This window comes from Micropterus dolomieu, linkage group LG21 (genome assembly GCF_021292245.1).
Source record: "Micropterus dolomieu isolate WLL.071019.BEF.003 ecotype Adirondacks linkage group LG21, ASM2129224v1, whole genome shotgun sequence".
NCBI lineage: Eukaryota > Metazoa > Chordata > Actinopteri > Centrarchiformes > Centrarchidae > Micropterus > Micropterus dolomieu.
Genome location: NC_060170.1, coordinates 9,695,191 through 9,722,405, shown reverse-complemented (window position 1 = coordinate 9,722,405; position 27,215 = coordinate 9,695,191). Strand labels below are relative to the sequence as shown.

The 27,215-nt window shown below is 38.6% G+C and overlaps 1 protein-coding gene across 1 annotated transcript in view; it reads left to right on the top strand.

Moving 5' to 3' along the window:
* The window catches only part of mapk1 (mitogen-activated protein kinase 1), a 35,823-nt gene that overhangs the window by 770 nt on the left and 7,838 nt on the right, over nucleotides 1–27,215 (top strand). The window contains exons 2-8 of the mRNA XM_046034284.1: nucleotides 17,906–18,088; nucleotides 20,934–21,123; nucleotides 21,626–21,742; nucleotides 23,323–23,437; nucleotides 24,417–24,548; nucleotides 25,341–25,450; nucleotides 26,301–26,429. Of these exons, the coding sequence (XP_045890240.1) occupies nucleotides 17,906–18,088; nucleotides 20,934–21,123; nucleotides 21,626–21,742; nucleotides 23,323–23,437; nucleotides 24,417–24,548; nucleotides 25,341–25,450; nucleotides 26,301–26,417 (964 nt within the window). The 3' untranslated portion in view covers nucleotides 26,418–26,429. The remainder of the gene's footprint in view (nucleotides 1–17,905; nucleotides 18,089–20,933; nucleotides 21,124–21,625; nucleotides 21,743–23,322; nucleotides 23,438–24,416; nucleotides 24,549–25,340; nucleotides 25,451–26,300; nucleotides 26,430–27,215) is intronic.

Genomic DNA, 27,215 nt, shown 5'->3' with positions numbered 1-27,215 from the left:
TCGCTTTTAACTGCGGTTGTAACTTTTAAGTGTCACATACAGCTTATAAAATGAACGTATTTGGTATTTTGTCAGTAATATGTCTGCAACAGGAACTCGGCAGGGTGTGTGCAATCGTCCACTTTAAATCCACACTGATTTTAAAAGACTTTGTCTCTCTAACTAGTGTTAACACCACTTTCAATGCTTGATCACTGAATATAGTTCAGTTATATAATCAATACAGAATTTTTAGTGATTTTATACTATTTTTTTTCTTCATTATATCATCACCATCAAATGTCCATGTGCTCTCAACCAGGATAGCTGTTAACTATGTTTAGGTTTTGTAGGTGTTATTTGCATAATATGCCTGAAAATATGATGCAGGAGTACCTAGAGGGGTTTTCCGTGTACAGTTGTTTGAGTAGCTGATGGCTGGTTACACATTGTATATGGAGGAATTTATAGTTGAGACCCACTCTGGAAGCAGTATTTTGTACCTAATAATATGCTACCAAGGATGTTTTGGAGGATAATCAAATGAAAACTAATTTTATGCGCAATTATATTTGTGGTATGTACATATTATCCGCCTCTACTGCATGACCGTTATCATACTTGTGTACATGTATATTATTCATTCTGATAATTAACCCCAAAGATGAATTTTGAACTGCATCTCAAATTATATTGAGTCAAATTATACTGTCATCTTCTAAGAACACTAAATCTTCTAGTTTCTTTAGCCTGTGGCGATGCAGTTGATCTTAAATGTGCTCACTGTACTGTATTATATAATACATTGTCCTTGTGTCAAACAAATGCAGTGTAGCTCCTATGTGGTGAGAGGAGCTGGGTTTTCTGAGAAAACACATTTGACACATAGCTCGCCTACTGTGTAGAGGCACAGCAGGTTGTCAGCATCTTTTTGTCCGCAAAATGGAAAACCCATCAAAAGCACACAGCCGTGGTTGTTACTCACATGATACCCTATCAACAAATGACTTGTACATACTGTAGCTCAAGGCAAGAAGATGACATAAAATTCAGTTCACCATTAAAACCCCAGTGTTGGAATGATGTTCAGTTGTAAAGAGATGTCTCTGAGGTTGCTCTAGTTTTAAAAGACACAATAATTCTTCAGAGTAAGTGCTGAAATCTGTAAAGAGATGTTCAGCTAGACGCTGGGCGACATCGCTGCACTTAAAGTCAAAATAACTTCAGAAATACTCCTGATATTAATGTTGATTTTGATGCAATTAATTGAATATCATCATGTGCTCTTGGGAAGTCATTTAAAGGATTAAATACCAAATGTATGCAGTCTGGATTCTGTTTCTGCTTCATATTACTGTAAACGTCATTGATTTGGGTTTCTTGAGTGTTAGCTAGACACAATAAATAATTTGAAGACATGATTTTGCGTTCTGGTTACTTGTGATGGGTATTGGGCATTATTATTTGCAATTTATACTGCTACACTAATAAATTAGTAATCAAAAGATCTGCTTCATATACAGTGACAGCAGACTTATTGTCTGCATGTTTTATGTATGCTAAACTATCAATACTATCAATTTATGCATTTTGATTGCCTAGTTCACAAATGGAGATTTTTGTTTGTTGGGACAATAGGTGCAGATTAGCTATTTTTGCCAACCCTGGTACATTTACATGGTTGTCGATTTATTTGCACAGCCCCCTATAAATGGATAAACAAGATTTTGGGAAATAATTCATAAAAACACAAACAATAACTGAACATAAAATGGATAGTTAAACTACTTTTTTTCCCCCTCCTGATTGCCTTTTGTTAATGAATATTTTGGTCGTACTGAAAGTTTGGTCACAAAAGCGCCAAAATATTTAAGGGACAAAACAAAAATTAACATAACTGTTAAAAGTTTGTACTAAGCATGCCAACGTGGACAAATTTATGTCAAGCTATTCTCAGCATCTGCAGTGTCCCACCTGAAACTCTCACAAAGACAACAAAGAGCTGTTTTTAAGTAAGTAAAACTGGGCATGTCGTCCTCTAAGCCAACACTTGATGTTGATATGGTACAAGTGGTAACTTGTGGGATTTCTTTTCACTGTTAGGCTTGATTCTCATTGCGGTGGTGTTTCTGTACTTCACCTCTTGGAGATCATCTGTCAGTCAAACTGTGTGGGCAGCACTGTGACATTTTACATCCATGCTGGCTGTCAGGGCTGTCACTGGGGCTTTCTCCTGCAGGTTTTTGCAAATGCTGCTTCTAGTGATGTCAAATGCATAATCATCATGTTTCTTACCCCCCTCCTTTTAAATAAAAATCATATTTTGCTCTGAAATCTGATCATTGGTCTGTTTGGCTCAAACTGCAATACCCCCAATTTTAAGGAAGCATGTTGTGACCAGTTTATTGTGAACTGTGCCTTTCAGGGCGCACCAAAAACTTGAGCTAATACGCCTTTAAAATAGTCATGTTTAAGATTATCTTCCAAGGAAACAGTGAGAAAGTATATTAGGAATGAGAATTTGTATAAACGAGACACTCATAGTTTGACATCTTTTATTTCCTGACATCAGCAATCCTGTATTGGAGAAACAGGCACAGACAGGTCCATCATACTTGGCTAAGGTTTCAGGGACTGGAACCGGAGTTGTTTTGACTCCCAGTGATGCCAAAATCTCTAAGCTGGCTTAAGATGTCCATTAAATGTATTCTCCCCCCCATACAAATCTATACAAACGGTCCAGTACCCAGTTCTTTACTTTGGTGTTCCTCCTGTGTTTTTGCCGTGCTCAAAGGCAGTTGGAGTGGGCGATGTGTCAGCCTCAGCCTCCTTGCACTTGTCTTGCTGTGTTCCTCTTGAAACCTGTAGCTTTGAGTCAGTTGGTCATGTTGCTTTGATGTGCAGCAGCCAGAGAAAGTGGTGCAGCGTGTACTTTGTAGACATCCCTTGGTTTGCATCAGATGTATTTTTAAATAACACCACGAAGTTCTTTTCTGGCTTTCTTGTGGTGGCACTGCACCACTCTGTACTGGTGGTACCTTCCTGTAAACGGCATCCCTTGGGCTCTTCAACAGACAGTATGAGACCGCAAAGCTGGATTCATGATCGTATTTCATTTTATACTTTTTAAGCATAAACACACATTTCACACACAGAGGCTCTTTTAACAAAATAGGAAAAGATCACAAATAAATAGTAAGACACTTTTGATAGCTACAGTATAGGTCATAAACACCACCTGCATGGGCCAACATGCAATAGCAGTGAAGTGATAAAATGCATCTGTCAGGCCTCGACAATGAACATTGATATTGACTTTAAAAAAAAAAGTACACAGAAACCATCTTTGGGAGAAATGTATTTGTCATTTTAGGTAGTCGTTATCACGCTGATGTATGTCTGACAAGTTTGGTTTTAATATTTGATGCCATAAAGAGGGGATTTCACTTCATGAAAAACATTTCTAAAACCTAGGTAGGTACTAAAGTCACTTTGCATGAAAGAGTTACACCTGCAAAATATAACCGAGACAACTTTCTAAAACTTCCAGATTAACATTAAAGCGCTGATGTGCGTTTATGACATGTCATGGCAACAATAAAGCTTTTTAATTTACTATATCACACAAGATATTGCGTCGGGACAGCGAATTTGCCTCTTTAGTTTGCATGTTTCTGTCAAAGACTTTGTGCTGATCGTGGGTTTTATTACCTGAAAGATATGGCTCACATGTAAATAATGACCATGTAGAGACTTGGGATGGACCGACCTTCATCAGTGTCTAATGTCTGAATAGCAGTAATATAACCCCAGCTATGATATAATTAAACAATTGTTCTCTTGACAGTTTCAGTCTCTCTAAATGCGACCCAATACCAATAACCATTTTAACAAGGTGTCATAACTGCAAATGAAAGTCACAGTTATGACACACAATGATGCAATAATTTGTTTTGTCACCAACAGTTGATCTGATCTTTAGAGAGTCTGTTCATAGAGCCTAAATCCTGCTCGCCTTTTTGGTTAGCCACATTTCTACAAGCTGTTGGTTCTCAGTATAATTAAGTGTTTCTTTTATCTGTCCTTATGAGAAGCTGAAGCATGATGCACAACCAACAAAATGCATGTTGACTAATGTACTGCAAAGTAGAACTTAACCAAGGTACAACTATTATTACTATTATTAGTATGTCGTATTGACTATATTTAATGATTGTGCATATCTAAATAGGACAAGGTGGGATAGAGGATTAAAATCACTCTGTACTGTTTAGGAACTTAAGGTTAGTTGCAGCCATTGTACATATAAAACATGTGAATTTTAAAGTCTTCAGTTGTTTGTACAAAGAAAGGTCTGGTAATCAGTATGTTCTGAGTTTGTGTTAGGATATGCCGTATTAAAAAATCTGGTTGTGTTTGATTGTATGATAAGAGGGCGGTTGACTGTGAGGCATGTCTGTGTCATTTTCAAAGTAGGCCTATTTTAGTTTTCAATAGCCTCTTGTTGGCGGTAAGGCTGTTGCATGTCAGGGCTTTCCAGTGGCTGAGGGCTGCGCAGATTGACGGTGCACTGAGCCTCTTAACACAAGCCTCAATTCGTGCACACCGTCTGCTTACACAATCACCAGAATCTGTATCACCCTCTGTGATGATATTCAGAAGCTGCAGTGGCGTACTCTACCTTTTCAACCCGCCCACATGAACAGTTAGATCATGGGGGAATGCTGCTGAAGTGCCTCGTGTTAATAAAAAAGTTTTATACCTAAAAGGACTGGTGGTAGTTGGTCAGATTCCACCTTTTTGGCCATGTTCACCGCAAAGTAGAAGAAACAAAACAATGGGATGGCATCTCATTGCTTCCACTTCTGTTTTTGTTGTTCAATTATTGCTGTTTTTAAATATTTTATTAACTACATCAGGTGTTTTAATTGACTGGATTAGTGCATCCCTACAATTGATCTCAACTCTGGGTATCGGCCCGGGCTGACTGAATGAATGTGACTGATTAAATCATGATCCTCCATTAGATCTTCCTTTTAAGGTATGATCCACGTATCAGATTATTAGTGCACCCCAAGTTGACCTAATAAATAATGTTGAATCTTTTGCTTACAGTGGGATATCAGTTCATTTGGTGCCGTATTTGCTACACATGTTTGAGTTGTAATGCCAAACGATCTAAAAAGGTTTTTGATCATGAGCAGTATATTGTAGTTCAGAGGTCATTGTTATAGTAAATCTTACATGACCTGATCACATCATTATTATTTATTTTGGTCAAGAAATGTCAAATTTGCAGGTTGTGCATGTAGTTGTAAAAAAAATAAATACGTGCGACTATTTTTGAGACAGTGTAATAAAGATATTAAACAAAATAAATCTGACTTTGTAAAAGAAGAGTCTTAAACCTTTCAAGTAAAGGCATGGCCTAAGAGGTAAAGTCAGAACCTGAATTAAACCCAGCTGAACCCTGGAGCTTGCCCAGTGGCAAATAACAAGTGCCACTTATTGTTATGGGGCTGCAACTAAGAATTATTTCAATTCTCCTTTCAATCAGCCAATTGATCAACTGTGTAATCTAAACAATATGCTTATCACCATCTCGTAGATGTCTTCCAATAACTCATTTTTCTCAAACATTCAGAATATGTTAAATTTAAAATGATAAAACCGAGAAATCCCTTCTCTTTTTTTTCTTTTTTTTTTTTTTTGAGAAATTGCAAATGGTAAAGGTTTGGGATTAATCAACTGATGGTTTGAGCCCTGATTTTATTATCTTTTCTTAAGTGGGGGGGGGGGAAGCTTTACTGAGATCGAGTTGTAGTAAGTCTGTGCTATAATATAAGCTACTAGGAAAAAGTTCAATGAAACACCACTCAGAGTTCTTACTTGTAAACTCGGGGCAAATCCATCTACCCTGACCACATGAAGTTACATGCATGTCCGACATCAACACAATGGCAGCTTGTTAATTAACACCAAGGGCAGTTCAGTTGTGTGCACACAAGAAACATGTTTTTTGTGTACGCTTGGTGTTGTGCACCTGAAACCTTTTTGGAGAGCAGAAGTTGAAAATTTAAGTTGGAAAACTCCGACCTCTGGGGGTTTCAGGTGCACAACGTCAAATGTATAAAAAAACATGGCTGACCTTAACTAACTAATGTGTCCTATATATATACACACAATTGAACTGCCCTTGGTGTTAATTAACAATCTGCCATTTTTGTGTTTCAACTTTGAGCTCATTTACACTGGATTTAATTTTTATAGTTTTAAGATACAAGTAGTTGTTGAGAAATCCAGTGACCACCACTGACATTTCATGTATCGTTAACAAGTAAACATTTTTTCATTAAATTCCTTTTAATCCTCCTCCTCCTTCTGATCTTGATCTGGACTCCTTGACCCGCCATAAGTCTTAGCCATCGCTGATGCTCTGCTTCATTCTGCCGTGAGCCGTCCTCTTGAAATGCCACCGTGGCGCCCATCTCCATGGCAACCCCTCTGCCTCTGACATCAGTACCACCACTCCACAGCCAATGGGAGAGGGAAGGAGAGAGTGAGAGCCTTGACACTCTGAAATCCTGTTGTGCAATTCAGAGGGAGATGTCATTTGTGTAATTTGGGTGAATAGGCCTGCCAAGGCGAGAACGATGACTTCTGGTTCAACAAACATTCATGCATATTGCTGCTTTACAGATGCATTTTATAACCTGCTACTTTATAACTGCTGTTGCATGTTAGCCTTTACATGTTGCATCCACTTATCTCTCAGGAAATCCACTAATTCAATTAAGCGCAAACCTTTTTGCTGAAGTCACAGTATGAGATGATAAGATTTGGATGTGTTGTGGCCTGTGAGGGGAAGAAAACAGTGACGGTGATGTTATGCAAAGTAAAATGTGCAGAAGTGGTCAGATGGCTCTAATATAAAAATGAGACCAAGATAACCTCAAAGTGTGCACACGAGTGGTATCATGAGTACTACTGTTTTTGACTCATCTTTGAGAGAGAGAGAGAGAGAGAGAGACTTTTTATATTGGTATATTTTATAGTTTGTGTTTCGCTGGCTCCCACAATACATACACTTTTTAATCTAATGTTCATTAGCAGTAATAGCCTACTCTATAACTTATAACGCATCAGATATTTAAAAAATGTTTTCTGTAGTTTTATACATTTGACTCTTATTTATCAAAACTTTGTATTTTGCTAACAATAACGACTTTCTTTTTATACTGTGTTATGTTATGGTATCATGGTATGGTCTCAACATAACAAACAAAAAAATATCGAACGATATATTGGCATATCAGATTTTAAAATCCTCAAATATCAAAATCGGTATCGGACTTAAAAATCCCGTATCGGTCGGGCTGTAATACAAATTGATTTTGCATAATACTACTGAAAAAATGTTCTCCCGTTAGCTCTTATATTAATTGATTACCCTCATTCAGAGATACAAGAGGGCGCTTTCTTTAATTGGCAGTATTTTGATGTATGCAAAACAACATATCTGAACCTGGTTGAACATAGTGACTTGACTGGCGGTAGAATCTACGACCTTGCTGATAATGAGCTCAAACAGATCAATGCCAAGGACCATGTGTTTGGTCAGCGCCTGAGAGCTGGAGGTTATACACCATTTATAGGAGTGGCAAAGTACTTATGGGCAGAGAAATAACAAAAGACAGATGAGTGCTTTCTGTAGGAGGGCTGCTACTTTGCTTCATGTTAGACAGTACAGTATTTACAGTGTTTGCCCTTGTGTGCGTTACACTGCCTCAGTCAGGGAACCTTAAATGCTCACACTAAAGGAAATCTATACTGACCAATGCATCAGATGGAGTTGGCATACCTTTTTAAGGTTGCACAAAGTGGCCATTTAAGCTCAGCATAAAAATGTGTTTGTCGGACTTAGTGTGGACATGTTATTATAGCTGTTATTTACCCCATGTTTCTTTTAATGCCGGTGAGATTCAGTGCATCCAGGATGTAATTCAGCTGGGTGTATAGCCACATCTACGTTGGCTTTGGTTTGAGGTATATTTTGGAAAATGTTCCAAAATGTATTTGTGCCACGTTAAAGGGTTTTGTTATTTTAAAAGAAAAACTGATGTCTACAATACACTTCATTTAAAAATTTGCATTAAAAAAAGATTATCAACTTCAAATTGTACCTTCTGTTTTATTGATATAATGTTACTGTTAAGGGATTCAAAACTCAAGATGTAGAAACAAGTAAAGATATGGACAGAATAAGAAGAAACATGAATTTCTGTCAATCAGTTTTTCTCATTTCATAATGGAAATCATACTTAGCCAGATCGTGTTTTTAATGCAGTCTCTGTTATGCCTGTTGCTATTTGAAGAAATTAGGAAAGTAAAATTTTCCAGCTTCAGTCGTACTAACTAAATATAATACAACAGACAATAACCGCTCATTTGGTAAATAGGCTTGGTAAAGCACAGGTGTGTTCATAAAAGTCAGTAAAGGCAAGCAACAGGGCATTTTGTTGTCTAACAATGTTAACAAATGTTTTGTAGTTACCATAAGTATAAGTAGTGTAAATATAGCTAATATCTAACTACTGCAAAAAGTATATCTACTAGCTATCTCAAAACACAAATAATAAGTGTTGTTCTTATTAGTACAGGTACTAGTAACATAAATATTATGACAGGAAATTGTTTAGCCAAGGCTAAAGGTGAGCTACCAGAAATCCTGATGCATTATGCATCAGCTTTCATTAGTATATTGTATTGTATAGTACAATAAAGTTGCCTTGTAGAGTTTTCTTTAACATGAACACATTACAACATTCAGTGTTGATCACAAAAGTCATTAGGTGGATCCTTGAGGTCTAACAAACACAAATAATGCATTTCCTTCTTTATAATAAATAAATATTTGTAATGTCAATTTTCCTTGTTCTTCTGTAGCTTAGTCAATTACTGTGAAACCTTTTGGCAGTAATGGGCTGTCCCCAACTAAGGATTCACATAGTCGAATCAGAATCGTAAAGTCCTGCCTATAGTCGACTGATAGTTGAATCATGTGTGTTTTTGTGTGCGGCGATTGCGGGGCGGGGGGTTACACACGCTAGCTCCGCTTTAATCTTGAGAAGCTGCAGAGCTGCAGTCTCTATTCATTCAACTTGCACTGTAAATTTCCAGCTAAACTGAGGCTTTTTGAAGACCCTTTTCTCTCGCTCAATCGCCTGTCATTCACCAGTCTTTTGAAGAGTTTTAATTGCATTACTGCTACCAACAACTGCATGCGCGTCGCGGATTCCCGTGGGTCTATTTCAAGTAGCAGGCTATTTAAAAATGATAAAATATTCTTTATGGGGTTCATCAACGGTGATAAATTATCCAAAAGTCCCGCGAGGTGCAGACAATTCGTCACAACACCGTGAAGCTGGGGCTCGGTTAGGGTTACAATTTCGGATTTATTCACGCACTTAAAAAACATTTATTGAAAGTTTTTTTTCTTTTTACATGTTTATTTACAGCATTAAACATTGAAATGTATTTTGTAATAGGCTGTATATTAACTTATTGGGAGAAAACTGGTAGTTCTATGTAAAATCAGACATTGAGCACCTCCATATCGCCAAAATGGCATGATGCTTGTTTCACTGCGAAGCTTCAACTGTGAGATTGACAGTCGAATCAGGCTCAGCCCATCGAAGCATTGAATCTTGACTGTTCGGGGTCAGCCCTAGACGTTAGCATTGTTTTAGACAAAGTCACTCACCTCAGCAATGTAAAGCTGAACCCAGGCTTCTGAAAAATGACGATAGTACTATATATAGCAGTCAGGATCTATATAAATTGATGTCAAAGCTCAGTGCATAGTGCAAGGAAGGAAAGTTACTTCCTCAAAGTTTCCTCAGTCTGTTGCTAATAATGATTAGTAGCCTGGTGATCACTCATATTTCTGAAGTTTCCTATAGTGAAACTAAACTCAAAGGTGTTACATATATAGTAGAAGAGTAATATTGTAACAGTGTATTCCAGGATTTGAGTATTTTTCTTGAAGAAAACCCAAACAGGCTCAGTAAGACGAGTCAAGGTACCTTACTGTAGCAGTAGCTATTTTACCCCCATAAAGGAAACATTTGTTTATCATCAAAAGATTGTTTGTGCTCCAGTATTTTATGTGTAGGTGTCCATTGTATTAAACAGGGGAATGCAGGAACTTATCAAAGCTTGAAGGGAAGGCAGGGAAACATACCAGATTTCCAATGTCTGGTAAGCTCTGGTAAACGCAAACGCCTCACAGTCACTTTGCTAAAAACTGGTTATTGTGGTTAGTATGCACAGTGACAGGAAATGCGTTTTTGACAAGTGAAAAAACAGATGCAGCCAAATCTGTAATAGTTCCAAGTGACCAAATGTGTCTTCAAATTGTTATTTTACTTGGCTAAAGACCCATATGCTAAAAATCATGTTGGGTTTTATTGTTGTTTTTTTTCCTACACAGTTTTGAATGCCATTTTGTGTAAACTGTTGTAAGCGACAGTCATTGACTCCTGAGGCTTTATTACTGAAACCTCTAAGAGACAGTGAAGGATACATGTCATAGAAGAAGATTCAGCTTAATTAATCTGTGCAGAAACAAAATGTAACATGGATACAAGAACACAAATCAAATGTAGAATAAACAATTAGAAAGGTCTGGGATTGTATTATTATAGACCAGAGAAGTTTTAGCACTTTTGCTTAAAAAAAAATGTAGGTTTTCATTATCAAAATTGTTGGTGATTAATTTCCTAATTGAATTAAAGAGGTGGTGTTCTGCTTTTTGGCTTTTTCCCTCTCCTTTATTGAGTTATATACGGGGTTTTTTTGTGCATGTAATAGGTTTGCAAAGTGAAAAAGCTCAGTCCAGCCCAAAGGGAGTTCCCATCTCCCACAGAAAACTCTGCTCTGAACTGCTTGAAAACAGCTCGTTTTCAAGCAGTTCATGACAGGGCATCACTGTGACGTCACAGGGATGAAAGCTAAATGCGCGTCATAACACTTGCCAAGCGGCTAGTCGGACACATCCTCAAAAGCACCGGTGGAAAAACACTGAGCTGCAGCACACCTCTTCTCTCTTCCAAACACTAGCTACCCTCCAGGCACTCAATAGACATTAAGTTGTTACTGTGATGTAGAGACAGAACTCAGTTAAAACTTTATGGATGAAAGATACTTTTGTTACAATTTGATAACTCACCACTCTGAAACTCTTGCTCCAGTCCATATTGCCAAGCAGGTCGGCAACATGTAGCCTACAGCTGAATCGAAGCTGTTTATTGGCTTCTCGCTGACCCGCCCTTCTCTGCTTCTGATTGGTTAGTAGTCCTTAACTAGGAACTGCACATGTGCAACTCCCAACAAATCATTTAAAGACAAGATGTATCACTCCATAGCTAAAACAAAGCCTTCAACACACAGGGTGAAAAGAGGAGCTGTAGCAATGTGCAGTATGACAAAAAAATATGGTGTTTTTTGAAAATTTAAACCTGTTCTGGTACAACCCCTAAATAGGATTTTGAGACTGAAAATGAGTAATTGACTCACAACTGTAGCTGTAATGGAAATACAAAAACATGGACAGAAAGTTTTAAGATATGATAAACTAAATTAATGTTCATTAACTTTTCAAACTTCATATGTGATTTAAATTTATACTGAATGCCTGACTCTAGAGGCATCATTTTAAGACACTGAATGATCAGAGATGTGATTGGCCAGGTTGTGTGCAGGACCTGGGACCACGTGCAGAGGGTGGTGTGGTAGCTGAACCCAGGAGGTGTGTTTGAGATGACTGTGGCTGACTTTCACCGACTTGATAGTCAAATGTGAGCTGCAGGCGACTGCAGGGGTATAAAAACACTGCCCTCAAGTCGGACACATTCTACCTCCCATAGAGTGCGTGAACTTAGAACAGTGACTGATCAGGCAAAAGGCGTTTCCAACTTTGTGCAGCTGGAGAAAAGCCATTCCGGACTCAGCGCCTGCAGCCGCCTTGCTCCCACAAGGTTTTAATGTCATGTGACATGGTGACGTTTTGCAGCGCCGGCGGAAGGCGTACAAAATCACGTTAAGTCAAATGCACCTAATGTCAACTCTCGAGATCATATCGGTCAGGGAGGCGCCACCGCTGCATGAAGCCCAAAACAGAGAGGATGAGTTTCTTCCCTCAGGCCTGAACCAGTGACTTTGACTTGACTTGCATTATTTATAACCCATTATTATTATTTGTCCTGCCACACACTGCATATGATGTGCCTACTGGTTATTTTCTTCCATCGGTCACGGTCATACTGTTTCTCTGTTTTATTTCTCTGAAACGTACAGATATATTTTTGTTGTTTCTTTTTTAAAATATATTATTTAGTTGATGTTATCCTATAATATCCTACTCAATTTTTTATTACTATTTATGAGTTGCTTTGTGGAGCTGGGAACAAACAAATTTTACCCGACGTTGCACTGTGTATGAGTGTGTATGTGACAAACGTGATTTGAGTGCCTCTAATCCTACAACCTCACTGGGCACTAGCTCACCCTGCCTTTAAAGCCTTAGCAAAACGTTGTACGTTGATATCTGCTCTTTCTCAGCACGCGTCGCCCTTAAGCGTAGTGAGCTTTTCCCCTTGGTCCTTCAACCCAACCCCTAGAGCTTGTCATGGTAACAGCCCTATTACATAACAGCTGCAGTGTAAAGCCTTGTATTCCCATCTCCTTGGAAACAACCCCCCCCCCCCCCCCCCCCCCATCGCTCCTCTGTGCTCCTACCTGCCCACTGAGCATGCTCAGAAAACAATACAGAAGCAGAAGAAACAGGAAAGGCAGCTCAGAGCAAATTCTCTTCAATGTAGAATCTGCAGCTCTTACTGCCCCCTTTTTAAGATGAATGAGCACGGGTTAAATTACGAAAAGACACCTTGTCTAGAGAACCTGACGTGGCATTTAGTGACAAACCTGTATCTGTTAACAAAGATGTGAGCAAAAGTTCTTACATTTATCCAAAGTTACACAAAAATAGACTTATAGTACCATCGTCTGACTCCTTTTGGTGAGTTGCTTTTGATTTATCAGGGCGTTTCAACCTTTCCTGAAAATATTGATCTAGCCTTCACCTAGGTCTGTCACAATTTCCAGTTCCATTCAATTCAGTTTTATTTATACAGCGCCAATTCATACCAGAGGTTATCTCATTGCACTTTTCATAGAACTTTTCAAGTTGACATATACTGATTGCTTGTTCAGAACCCAACGGTAATTAATTTTTTTGTCATTTTGTGAAGCTGGAACCAGTGAATTTTTAGCATTTTTGCTTAAATATAGCGTAAAAGTAATTGTAGCAGATCCATTTGACAATTATTTAATTGTTTCTGCTCTTCCTTCAGCCAGTCAGCAATAGTTTGCGCGCAGGCTCCAATTGGATCGAGCTTCAAAACATAAGGAGGGCTTTGCCAACATTTTTACAGTGAGCAGTTACAGTCAGTTGTGTTAGACAGGTGCCACTATTGCCTGGCTAAGAGCATTGAGACAGGTCTCCTCCACAGTCTTACATAGCAAATTCACATTCACACACAAAACCATCAAAACGTTAGAGATCAACAGTCCAGAGTGTGCCTGAGTGTGACGTTCTCAGACATTAAAGTCCGCCCTTCAGTGATAAGGCTGAGCAGGTCAAGACTCTCACAGTACAGTGAGGCAAGTATATTGATACTACTCACTTAACTCTGTGTACTTTGCACTTCCTTAAAATGTTTCTTCTGTTATAGCCCTGGGCAAACTGACAAGGAACCGAATCTGATGGGCTTGCCTCAGTAAACATGGTGAAATGTAGTGTGAACTGAGATTGTCCTCACTTCTCTCTGGACTAAACACAGCCAGTGGTGTCCTTTTTGTAAAAGTGTCATGCATGCCCTTAAGCTCAAGTGCACATCAGAAAGTGGCATCTACGTTTATATAAGACGGGTTCATATTTTGAAGACCTGTTCGGTGCATTTAAAATTTTTTTTTATGATTATAGGATTATTAGTTTAAAAAAAAAAGTTTAATTGTCGCGTATCCAGGTTGCTCGTTATGTTCCACCAATCAACAGTCGTCATAAGCACCTCACATTAGAGGAAGTGAAACCAGATAATATCTATAATTATGCTTGATTAATAACTAAACTAGGGCTGCACAAGTATTTGATGTCGATTGATGAATAGCTAATTGTTTCAGCACTAGTTAGAAACGATATAACATGCAATGAAATGCCAACATTTTTTGGGTATGCAAACTGGCTAAACATCAAAACAAAGTCCAACTCACCACCTACTGCCAGTAATAAATATATAAAGCCTAATTAGACATGTATGTTCTCTTTAACCTTTTCAAATTGTCATTTACAACTAAGTATTTTCACACAGTTGGAGCATAGTATTTTAAAGACATTCTGCTTGTGCATTTATATCATGCATGAGAAAATATTATTCTGCGTTGGGGGAGGCTACGCCATTGTCTGTTCTAAAAACAATCTGGCGATATAACTGTGCCAAATTGGCTCTGCCCTGGATCAGCTTTTAGCTTTGATGAATAAGCCTCGTAGCTCCCTGCTTCTCTGTACATGAGTGTATCTACTGCTGTAGAACAGTTACATGGAGGACTATTTCTCAGACACACACACACACACACACACACAAGTGGAAAGGAAGGTCACTCATATTTCCCTGGCAGAAGGCTGGCACACTTGTGTTTACATTTCAGTCCGTACACCCCCATCACTATAGCAACTCATTTTCCTATTTTGTCATACTATGTGGGTGTTTCAGTCATTTCAATTCTTTGTAATGTGCAGGAATAACATCCCTTTTGGCTAGATGTAAATGATGAAGCTCAAAAACGTAAGGAAGCCATTAATATTACATTTTTATTGGGCATTTTTGGCTTTGTGATGGCAGCAAGTTGCAGTGTGTTGCAACGATTTGAGATGACTTCCAGAAATTCTTGGAAGCTGGCAGTAGCAATTTGCTTATTTTGGCAGTAGATGGTGAGTTGGACTTGGTTTTGATGTCTAGCCATACCCAAAACCAGACTATTAAATTGTCATTCTTTGTAACAGACTTCAGAATAGGTGAATTTGTGTCATTACCTTAAAACCTCAATGTGCTTTAATGATCAAGAGGCTGTATAATTTTGTCTAACACTAAAAATAACAAAAAATAATGTGAATGTATTAGTCACAGCACCTGAGGGCAACTCCAGACATCGTCTTATTCCCATTTTACTGGATTTTAAAAACAATACTGAGATGATGGCTTTTTGGAGTTAAAGTCGGCACACAGGATGCAAGTTTTAGACACTAGTGTGGAAATTCAAAATATCTTTGGCTGAGTGAGCAATATGGAAGTTGAAACAGCCATCACGCCAGTAAAAAGGGCCAGAAATTCAGCAGTGGACATGTCTGTGCCTGTGCGGAGGATGTGTCTCATCTCAGGCCTGGCCAAGATTTGACAAGGAACTGAACAATTGGTCTGCTGGGTGTAGACACACTCGGTCTACATTTTTACACATAACAGTAACTCCTTTTGTTAGTTTGTATTGCCTTTTGTGTAATTTGGACAACAGGATTTTGTATAATAATAACTTTATAATTGTAATACAATTCCACTAAATGATATTATTTAATTATCATCGTGTCCTACTCTCAAACCCCTAATACACACCTGAACCTGCCAGCAGCTAGAAAACTATTGTTTCAGCAACAACCGAAAAAAATTAGAAGCATGCAGAGTAGACAAAAATCTATTTCTCTCCAAAGATCGCAGGGATCATGTTAATACTTGTTGATGCAAATGAGTAAGCGGTAAGCATCATGCCTAGAAGAAAAGGCCTGCAAGGCAAAAACGTAGGCTGATTTACACCACCTCTTTCCACTCTTTATGCCAAAGGGCATGCTGGTATTTCTTTTCTGTTTACATCAGCTCATACACAGGAGTGTTCAAGTGCTGTAGAGCCCCGTTTCTTCATATTCTTTAAACTAATGGCCGACACTTATGAAAAGATTAGTGAGTAGTAACAGCAAATGTGTTTTTCCAGTCTGCACGTTGTTGATAATTGATCCACCCTTTTCAGTTTTTATCAGATACTTTGCATAATGAGCAAAACCTTTCCTTTTACTCTTTTAGCAGTATATTTGATACCAATCTCTGCTTTGAAAAACAGGATTGACAGTAGATCACCTTTGATGTGAAGTATGCATGAAGTGAAAGGCACATACCTCCTAATCTTTGTGCATTAACCTTCTGTTCTTGCTCTGAGTCTGGCTTTAATGTGAAATCTGCCAGACCCAGTCATTCCATGCATGCAAACATTCTTTATCATTTCCTGTATATGTTATGTTATGCTTTTCTTTACTGGATTTCAGATGCCAGTATTCAAAACGGAGCTGCACTGCCTTCTAATATTAAAACCTCTGACCCTCAACAAGACAAATTGTCACGTCTCAGGCATTACTGAGAAGTAAATCTGCAATTCATAGAGGTTTACTAAATATTTTGTCTCTTTGTTTGAGTGTGCGTGTAGAATTGTCACATGTATGTACATAAATAAGGATACAAACAGCAGTCAGCCTCTCATGTTTTCAGTGAAATCCTGGAGTCTGAAAATGAAATTTCCATGTATTCTTTCAAAAAAATATTGAAACTGAATAAGATACAACTCTAGGACATGTCATGAATCTTAGATTATTTATATATTTACTATATACTAGAAACTATATTTATAATTTATGAAAAAATAAGCTTTTAACTTGATAACTAACAAAGTGCCTTCCTCCAGTAGGATTTAGTGACCAATTAGACACCACCAGAGGTTATGTCATGCTAACTGTTTTAGTGTATTTCAAAGCATTCTTCTGTAAAGCAAATTGTTACTGTTGGACTTCTCGTTTCGTTGTGTGTTCACAAATGAACAATATTCTACAGGGAGGGCTTGTGATTATTTTTACTTTTTACCTTTTAAAAACATTGAATGTCAGGGCTGCATTTAAACAAAGACATTATTCAAGCTCCATTTTTTCGCTCCCAAGTCGCTTTACACTTTGCACTGTGGTAGTTTAGTCATAAAACGTGTGGGAAACCAGAGTGGGGTAAGCTTATCTTGATTAGGACGTGCCAGCTCTTGACTCTTTCTCTCGGGTTTCATGTAGCACACTTTGGGTGCACTGTGGTGTGGCAAGCAGTGGCATGGCTCGATCACTGCATCTCCTCAGCAGGGCATTATTGGTAGGGAGTGGTCTCTGAACTGAGTTGTGTCATTGTGCTAAACTGATGGATGTGGTCATAGGAGACATTTTTAAAAATCAGATATCCGTACTTACTTAGCTCGTGTGTGTGTGAAGTAAAATGTTCTGTGGTTGGGAGTTTTTTATTTAACAAATACTGCAGCAGACTCACTTTTGGTTTTTTTGCTGCACAATGTATCAGAGGTGTATTTGCCTTGTTAAGATACTGCTAATGCAAAATATTTCCTACTGTCACTACTTCATATTAAAAGCTTTCCACTGGCAAACCACAGGAAGGAAGCAGTATTTGTCACAGAGGCACCTGGCTGCTGCTGTTCAATAAAACTTGGTCTGCCAAGCAAGATATGATTTCGCCAGATCTATTTAAAATGTTCTAGTGAAGAGGTGATAGACGCTTACTGCAGTTACTCCAAAATGTCATCAAGCTTAGCAGCACAGAAGAGTGTGTACAAAATACAAGGAAAAGGAAGTAAAAACTTTAGTGTCACTATTTCTGATTCAAAGGTGTTGGTTTAAGATTGAATGGGATTAAAAATCATGTCAGCTCATGATAAATATTTTACTCCTTCAACATTTGATGTCTAATTGTTGGCTTTTGTGTCCTACTTTTAAATAATCCAGCTCTGCCTACGACCGGGACAACAAGATACGTGTGGCCATTAAGAAGATCAGCCCCTTTGAGCACCAGACGTACTGCCAACGCACCCTGAGAGAGATCAAAATCCTTCTGCGCTTCAAACATGAGAACATCATCGGAATCAATGACATCATCCGCACACCAACCATTGACCAGATGAAGGATGTGTATCCTTTTACATACACTCCTCATGATTTGGAGAACGTCTGATATGTTCTAATGTGTTTTATGTGTGTTCATTTTAATTTATGGCCTTCATGTGGGGCCTTAATGGCATTAATAATATTTATATTTCTGCTTTTATACTAATGTATTCAAAACATTTAAAATGACTTCTTTGTGTTACCAGTGAGGCTGGTCTTACACTTCAGCATTTGTAGTTGAATAGGGCTTTTCAGTTGTATTTTTATTACATAACAGCCACCTGTCACCATATATTTGGCAGGGAAGCTCTTCACTGTATCCCAGCAGTAACAGTTGCAAACTGGTCGAGTCACGGTGTCAGTTTCATAATGCAGCATGTCTAATTTTACACTCTGCATTAACTAAAATAAATGGCTGTGGATAGGGATGGGGATCGTTAATTTTTATTGATATTGATACCATTATTGAGACTGCCTAACGATCGGAGTCTTTATCGATACCACTATCGATACTTTACTATTATTAGGTAACGGTTATTTGGTAATACCAGACCCAACGAGCTGAGGTAGGCCTGCACGGCATGAGCAAAATATTTAATGTGCAGTAACATTGTTAAATATTGAGATAACACATGACTTGCGATAAATAAACAAATATTGCAGTGTGCATATTAACTGCCTGGTTGTTTCAAAATTAATTATATAGGATTAGACTTTAATATTTTAAATATAACTATTGTTTCCAGATCAGCAACATTGTTTAAAACAGCAAATAAACTCAGTGTCTGACATCACAATACTGAGTGACATTCAGAAAGAATGAAGAACTCAATCAGCATCAGTCCCTCCTCCTCCTCCCTGCTGTTATACACTACCTGCCAGGAGTTTACATAAATGTGCCAGATTTTAAGACCACAGACCAGTCTATGCTACAGACAGCCTTCAGTTTAGCTTGTTTGTACCATTTGGCTAACGCCAAGCTAACGTTAGCCGTGCTTGTATTAAACATACAGGATGAGAGACTGAGGTCAGAGATGATTAAATAAACCCTTTCTACATGTTTACTCTACACACAGGTGTATTGATATAGTGATGTATTTTTACTCTTTATTGCACGTACTAACAGTAACGAGAGTAGCTAACTTGACTTCACCGTCTCCACCGTGACAGAGTGGCGTCTCTCTCTGCTTGCTGCTGTGTGTGTGTGCGTCCCGTTTAATACCGCATTTCAGTGTCTTCATTAGAGACATTAGTGCACATGAGCCAACGTGCATGCAGCCTGTTGCGGTTGCTCCGTCGTTCGTCATCTTATTTTCTAACTTTTAACTTTCTTTTTTATATCTCGTGTGTGAATTTTGGTCTATCACCATAATAATTCTTAATAATGTAAATATTGTACATACCCACACTCCTTTTTATATTTTATATTTATACTCTTATATTTATACACTCTATCTACCTTGACAAGTGTGCAATTGTGACAAAAGAATTTCCCCTTGGGGATCAATAAAGTATTTCTGATTAGTTGCACAACATAATGTTACATTATAGGACCCGCTAGTCTCGATAGCATATTGATAAACTCGGACCTTATTGATTTTTCGGGTTTTGAGGAATTTTGGAACCGGGTCCTTTTTAGAACCGGGTATCGATCCCCATCCCTAGCTATGGCTGAAGCCCCCAGCTAGTCAGCTCACTGCTTCCAGATGAGATGAGCGTTCATATCTTCTTTCCTACTAGTAATGTCACGAAACTTGAATTTCTGGAACTTCGATACACTACCTTGAAAAATATCGATATTCAATACCATTTTCGATACCACGGGGGGAAATTTACGCAACATTGATTAAATTACTGAATATAATTACTGAATTATCTTATGAACTTATCTTAGTAAGTAAAGTTCATAGTATTGGGTGTTTGAGAGGAACCGTATCAGTTAATTTACTTCTTATCAACTGAAACTCTGCTGTCTGAGATTCCTCAGGTCTGATAGCTCTGAGGGGAATTAGTTTAGTTTTGAGAATTATAAATGTCTGTTAGGCCAACAACAGGACAACTATCAACAACTGTTTACTGGGCCATCTTGTTTAAAACTTTAATGATGTATTAAGGGGAGTCTCCAGCCTCTCCAGGTTTTTTATAGAGGACGGCGTGTTGGTCCTGCAGGTCCTTTGCTCTTTCATTAGCACCGCTCTGTACCTCCCACTTTCATGTGATTCAAACGGAGTGAATGTGACGAGAAGAAAGCGCTGTGAGTGACAGGAGGCGGGGCTGTGTGGGCACTGCAGCGGTGTGTGTATCAGCTCGCTGTCGGGGAAAAGAGAAGCACATTTTTGGGATCGATACTGTGGAAAGTTATTATTTAAACCGTTTGAAATGTTCAGAGTCAATATGTATCAAAATCTGTATTTTTGACAACACTGTTACCTACATAGAAATGAGGGCCACATGGACCAAACATGGTTTCACTATGTTGTAGCTGCAAGAGCACCTGCTCATTTATCCAACCGTGATACCTCTGGGACTGTGAGATTTGACTTTGACTGAGTTGCCCAAAAGTTTAATCTTGTCAGGAGGTGTGGCTGTCTTTTCGTGGCACTGCCAACCTGCTGTAACGTCTAACTGTCTGAGCTAAAGCTTTGCAATGCCAACAAAATCCAATTTGAGTGTGCCAGTAAATGTGTTGTTCAGTGTCGTACTTAGGGGTTGACAGCAGCCTGTATGAAGGAATGAATCTATCGAAGATATGAACAAAATTCGGTCTGTGATTATTATTGAAGACATAAATGTTCAGTTGGGAATAAAAATGTGACTCATATGGATGGGACAAAGCTATGTAGTACTACTTTAACCCGGCACTGTGTAGATATATTGTCCAGGATCTCATGGAGACAGACTTGTACAAGCTCCTGAAGACTCAACACCTGAGCAACGACCACATCTGCTACTTCCTCTACCAGATCCTGCGAGGGCTCAAGTACATCCACTCTGCCAACGTCCTGCACCGCGACCTGAAGCCCTCCAACCTTCTGCTCAACACCACCTGTGATCTCAAGGTAATATCTCAGAGAAGTTAAAACACATTCGGCTGACATTAATGCTTTATTATATTCTAATACATAGTTTATTTCATATTTAATATTCGTCAGTTATTCTCATGCCAGAAGTTACCAGCACTCAGTCTGATCCTCGTAAATAAAATACATGTGGGAAGGCTTTTTAAGCCTGAATTTAACTAGTTTTAGGTGTAAATACAGGCCGAGAAAAAGAAATACACTCATGTCTACAGCGTTTGTATTAACAAAAAAGAATCAGTTAACATACTAAATGTGCAAACAAACGTTTTGTTACACCTGCTACTAGCTATTATCATGTTGGAGGAGAACAGCATGAAAACTGATACCTCAATAAAGACCGCACAGTGCATCTTTCTTTCCATTCTGTTTGGATGGTTTTAAGCTGCCAATGAAATGACCTCAAGCTTTTTTTGGTCTTGTTTTTGTGGTCTTTGGTCTGATGTCGCAGTCATTCATTGTCTTGTCATTCATCTGTCTGCAGATTTGTGATTTTGGTTTGGCTCGTGTGGCTGATCCTGACCACGATCACACTGGTTTCCTAACGGAGTACGTAGCCACTCGTTGGTACCGAGCACCTGAGATCATGCTCAACTCCAAGGTGAGTGTCTTCACCTGCCGTGAAATGTTGATACGTCAGCAGGATGACAGAATATGTTTTGAGGATTCCTTGTTTGTTTTGCCTCTTTATATTTTAACAAATCTCCCTGACACCTGGAAATTTGATCTGTTTTCAGTCATGCATTTTATTTTGCAAAGTTATATATTTTGGGAAAGAATACTGAATATGCTCAAGCAATTTTTGTATTTTTTGACCTTACCTTAGCTGTGTCTTAAATTTAGGTTCAGGTTAGATGAGAGTGCTCTTAAATGTTTGATTCTACTTTAAGTCTTCGCTTCCTGTATATAATAGTTAAACAGTAAGAAGAATGAAGCTCTAACACATGGGGCGGGAATCTTTAGGCACCTCACCATTTGATTTGATTGCAATTATAAAACAGTATGCATCGATGCATCTTTTGTGATTTCTGGATAATTACTAAGAATTTAATTTGCACATTAAAATCCAAAAGAAACTTCTCCTCATTAGCTTAAAACAACTACTTTGCACCCCTAATTTAATCTACTAGCCTCAGCTCCTCAGTTGTCACCACCATCATTTCTTTAACAACCTTTTTTTTCCTCTGAAAACTGAAATATGATTTAATGATCAGGATGTACAGTATGTGTACAGTACAGAGCTCTCTACCAGTTTAACTTGTACTTGATGTTAACACTGGACAAGTAGGTAACGTTAGTAATGACACGCAACAAATTAACATTGCTTCTTTACTAATTTAGCTAGTTACATTGCAGCCAAAAAACGTGCTGTAAGTTACAGGGGAGATGTTTGCTAGTGCTAACCGACCGTCACATTTCCAGCAGATGCTGAAGCAACAGACTTTATTAACAGACATACTGTGACCTACACTGTACATTCATACTAAGTAACTAGTGTTTTCCGACGCTAACTTTCACCATGAAGTTCTGCCTCTCACTCTCTTTCATTCACTTACCCACACACTCGCTACACACACACAGGATACACAGAGAACTAGCCAAGCGTCGAATGTTGATGTGCTCAAACAGTGTGCGGGTGGTCATTAATTCAGTAGCAGATAACTGGTCTGACACCATTCAAAGATATCACTGTCTCTTTTGTGTGCCCCTGACTGTCTGGGCGCGCTGTACTTCCAAGATTTCAGTGAACATAAGTTATCAATCAACATTTAGAAAATTGATTTTTGACATTTGTTTGTAGGGCTGAACAATTTGGGTAAAAAATTCAAATTGCGATTTTTCTGCCAGATATTGCGATTATGATTTGATATTTTTTTTGTATTGAAGTTTTGCTAAATTTCAATATTCACGGGCAGTATATTTTTGACTGAAGCCACGTCAAGCAGCGCAGATCAGACGAACCCGGGAGGAAGTCAGTAAAAACGGACCAGAAAAAGAAACAATTTAACTACATAGCTACTTAATAGAAATACAAAAATCAAGGACAACTGAACTAATAAGCAAAATCTTAACAAGTCAGCAAAATCAGACGGGCAAAACGCTCTTATTCTGAAATGCTCCATTACGTTGACTTTAGATATACTGTAGTCATGGCTGTGTCTTTGTGTCCCTCCATCTCAGGGCTATACCAAGTCCATAGACATCTGGTCAGTGGGTTGCATCCTGGCTGAGATGTTGTCCAACAGGCCAATCTTTCCTGGGAAGCACTACTTGGATCAGCTTAACCACATTTTGGGTAATAATTTTATACTTTTATATCCTGTGTAGGATTTAGGATTGGTGTGGTACTGTAGTATTGTTGTTTAAACAGTCAGTGTCCCCAGCAGAACTGCTCGGTGTTTATATGTAAGAATCCGTTTGAAGAAGGTGGTTAACATCTTGCTCATACATTTCTTGTAAACTTCTCCCTCTCTGGAAAAAAATATACATGGAGAATTAAGAACAAATGTTGTAGTAAGATAACGTTTAATATGGTGTCATTTGTGTTTTAAGAGCAAGTGCTAAAATGGTCAGATTATAAAACCTACCATCATTTGTGTAAACTTGTGTTTTCAAGTAAATAAGGTTTCGTCAACAAAAACAAGATGGTTTCAGGTAGTTTTACATAGGAGTTTAGAGGTTTATTCCAGTCAAATTTTAATTGTATTCATTGTTTAAATACTATACAGATTTTCTTAATGATTATCATATTTTGAGTCACTAATAGTTGTGATTGAAGATATTCACCTCCTGAAATAATTGTGTTTGTCGTAAATGTCAATACACAATACTGCTATTGTGCCTTTCTCTCTCTCGATTATAGATATTTACAGTAAGTGTGATGGTCATAGCATCAGTAACTTCATGTTTTCCTTTAAGTTAAGACAAATGTGAATCTTTTGCAAAATCTAATGTCAGTTTAGTCTGCATGAAAGATGTGACAACTTTATGTGAAATTTCACATTCTCTCTCAGTAACAACAACTTCCTGGTGTTGGAGTCCATAGATACCATAACTGTTAATATGCATTTGTCAAGTCATACTTTTTGTGTCTTGGTGCTAGACCACATATTGCTTCTCCCATCTGTCATTTTGTTGTGCGTTCAGACTGTTGTAGTTTTAGCTCAAGAAAACTTCCCCACATAACTGAAAACTTTAACGAGTGTGCGCTTGCAATCTGTCACATACAGAATCAGAAAGTAATTCTTCTTTACAATCTTCTCTTTGTGCTTCAGGGATCCTGGGTTCTCCCTCTCAGGAGGATCTCAACTGCATCATCAACATTAAGGCCAGGAACTATCTTTTGTCGCTGCCTTTGCGCTGCAAGGTGCCGTGGAACCGCCTCTTCCCCAACGCTGATCCCAAAGGTCAGAGCTAAGACAAACATGATTCCCACACATCATGGAATTTCTAGAGATTGCACTCTAGACAAGGGAGAGTTATTCCCGCTAAACAATTTCCTGAGAAAATTCCTGGACAGAATATCATTTTATTTGGGGCACAGGTGGCACAGAAACCCAACACCACAGCAGTCAAACAAAATGGAAGCTGGTGATGAACACACAAACTAAATCCATGGAGGCAAAACAAAAAGCAGTTTGTGGGGACTCGTGCAAAGTACTATGGCCAAAGCTTGTTCTCGCAGAGGGACATGCAATAAACGTACCCGATTGTTGTCATCACACAGTCTGAAGGCGCCTTAAGTCAGATGCAATAATTTTCTAGTAATAGAGCAGCTTGGACAGGAGGCAGGTGCCACATAGGCTATATTTAATCCCAAATAGTTAGGTATTTTAACGGATTAGGAAAATTAAACTGCAGTTCTTTCATCAATAGTTGGTCAGTTTTAAGGTTTGCTTGATAGATTTCTCTCTAAAAATAGATTGCATGCAACTTTTTCTCTTCCATTCTAATTTCAGGCTATCAAACTCAATTATATTGAGCAGCCAACATATTAGTCCCAGACAGCTCTGAATTTCCTTAAATCATGAAAGCCTTGTTAAATGTGTAAAATCAAAAATAAGAGTCTCATTTTATTACTTGGAAATAATCCAAACAGCACATAGGGTGTGATGTTGCCCTCTAGTGGACTGACAAGTTCTCTCACCTAAATTAACCCCGTCTTTGCCCTGTTCGATGTTCTCACCCTTGTGCTGCAGCTCTGGACCTGTTGGACAAGATGTTGACCTTTAACCCTCACAAGAGGATCGAGGTGGAGGAGGCCCTGGCGCACCCCTACCTGGAACAATATTACGACCCCACAGATGAGGTAAGACCGTCATTCTGGGCTGTTGGATGTCAGCTCGCGTTATAGTCTATGGCAGTAAATGCGGCCTGTGGGCCAGAACTGGCCCGCCAGCAAAGCAATCTGGCCTGCAGCCAGATTGCTTTGATAGCAGCAAAATAAAAATAAATAAATTGATAGCAGCTGATGCTGAAATAGATCTGTCATGTCAGCAACAGTTACTCACATAATCACTTCCTCTTAATTGATTGTGCCTCCAAAATAAAAGCGCGAGAACTTTTTTGCAGCAATGCTTCATGTTGAGTTTATTGAGAGCTTTTACTTTGAAAAGTTCTGAAGAACATTCGAGGCTTGACACACCTCTGTAAAAGCCTCCAGTAAACGTGTGATTGGATTCCCCTGAATTTCCTCAGGGAAATGAAAATAAGGGTCCATAGGTTTATGAATGTGGATCAAACGCCAGGACGCACGCACACACACTGCAGCACATGCTTTAATGCGGGCATGTAAAAAAAGTGTCCTTATAGGCTAATCAATTTGTTTAACAAGGGAGAAAAAAAAAGTCAGCCGGATTTTGGGATCGATCATACAACTCCTCCAACGTGAATCCTGAACTCTACCGACTAAGCTAAACATGCACATGAGTGTCTAAGGGTTTAAAATAATTTGACTGAAATAAGATTCTGGCCCGACACGTAACTGCTTGAAAAGAATTTGGCCCAATGTCAGACTTATTTGCCGACCCCTGGTCTATGGGCCTGTTTGGAATGAGGATACATAGTGTTTTGCTTATCAGGATATCATGTTCTGAATTTTTTGTCATCTGTTATGTTCCTTACCTTTACATCAACATGTACTCTGTTTCCCTTTGTAGCCTGTTGCTGAGGCCCCGTTCAAGTTTGACATGGAGCTGGATGACCTACCCAAAGAGACACTGAAGGAGCTCATCTTTCAAGAAACTGCACGTTTCCAGCCCGGCTTTAGGTCCTAACATCTCAGACAGGTGAGTCCACATCACTGCAGTCCTACCTAGAACCTGAAAACCATCGACGTGAACTCAGGGGAGGGACAGTATTCAGAACTACAGGCACAGAACAGTATTACCATTAGCTGCGCTGAAGTCTGCGCTGAACAACCAGCTTTTCATGGTAAGAAAGATCAGGGTGATCCTCAACGCAGTCGGATGTTCCCACCTCCGCTGTTTCAAAAATGCAGTAGAGTCGAGTGTACATGATCAAAACAACTGCAAAAAAAAAAACTGCGAGTGGTGTTAAAACTTTAAAAACTACTGATTCATTTGTGCTGAATTTAACAACTCTCCACTTATGAGCTGAAGTAAGAGACCCTACACAGTACACTATGATATAGATTTAAATTTAGATGTGTGCAGAGTGTGAAGTAGAGGTTCTTCACCAGGATAAAACCACTTTAAAAGCCATCTGTGTGAACTGGTACTTCAAAGGTACACCACCAAGTATAATTCTGCTTTATAGCTGTCAGTTTGCATCCACAGCAAAACCTGAAACAGTCCTTCATTTGTGTTTGTATGTAGATAGTTTAAGCCTCTGGAGGCAGAAACGGCATCTAACATTTTGATGGAACTTAAATGTTAAACACATTAACTTCCATAATATGGAGAATTGCTCAAAAATGTTGTATTTTATTTCTGAATGGAATAATTTGGTAAGTAATGTTTAGGGTTGCGGCTCAAACCTCAGTACCTGCTCCAAGTATTTAAAATAGGACTGAAAATTAAATCGAAATATTATTGAAATCACAATTTGTGTCA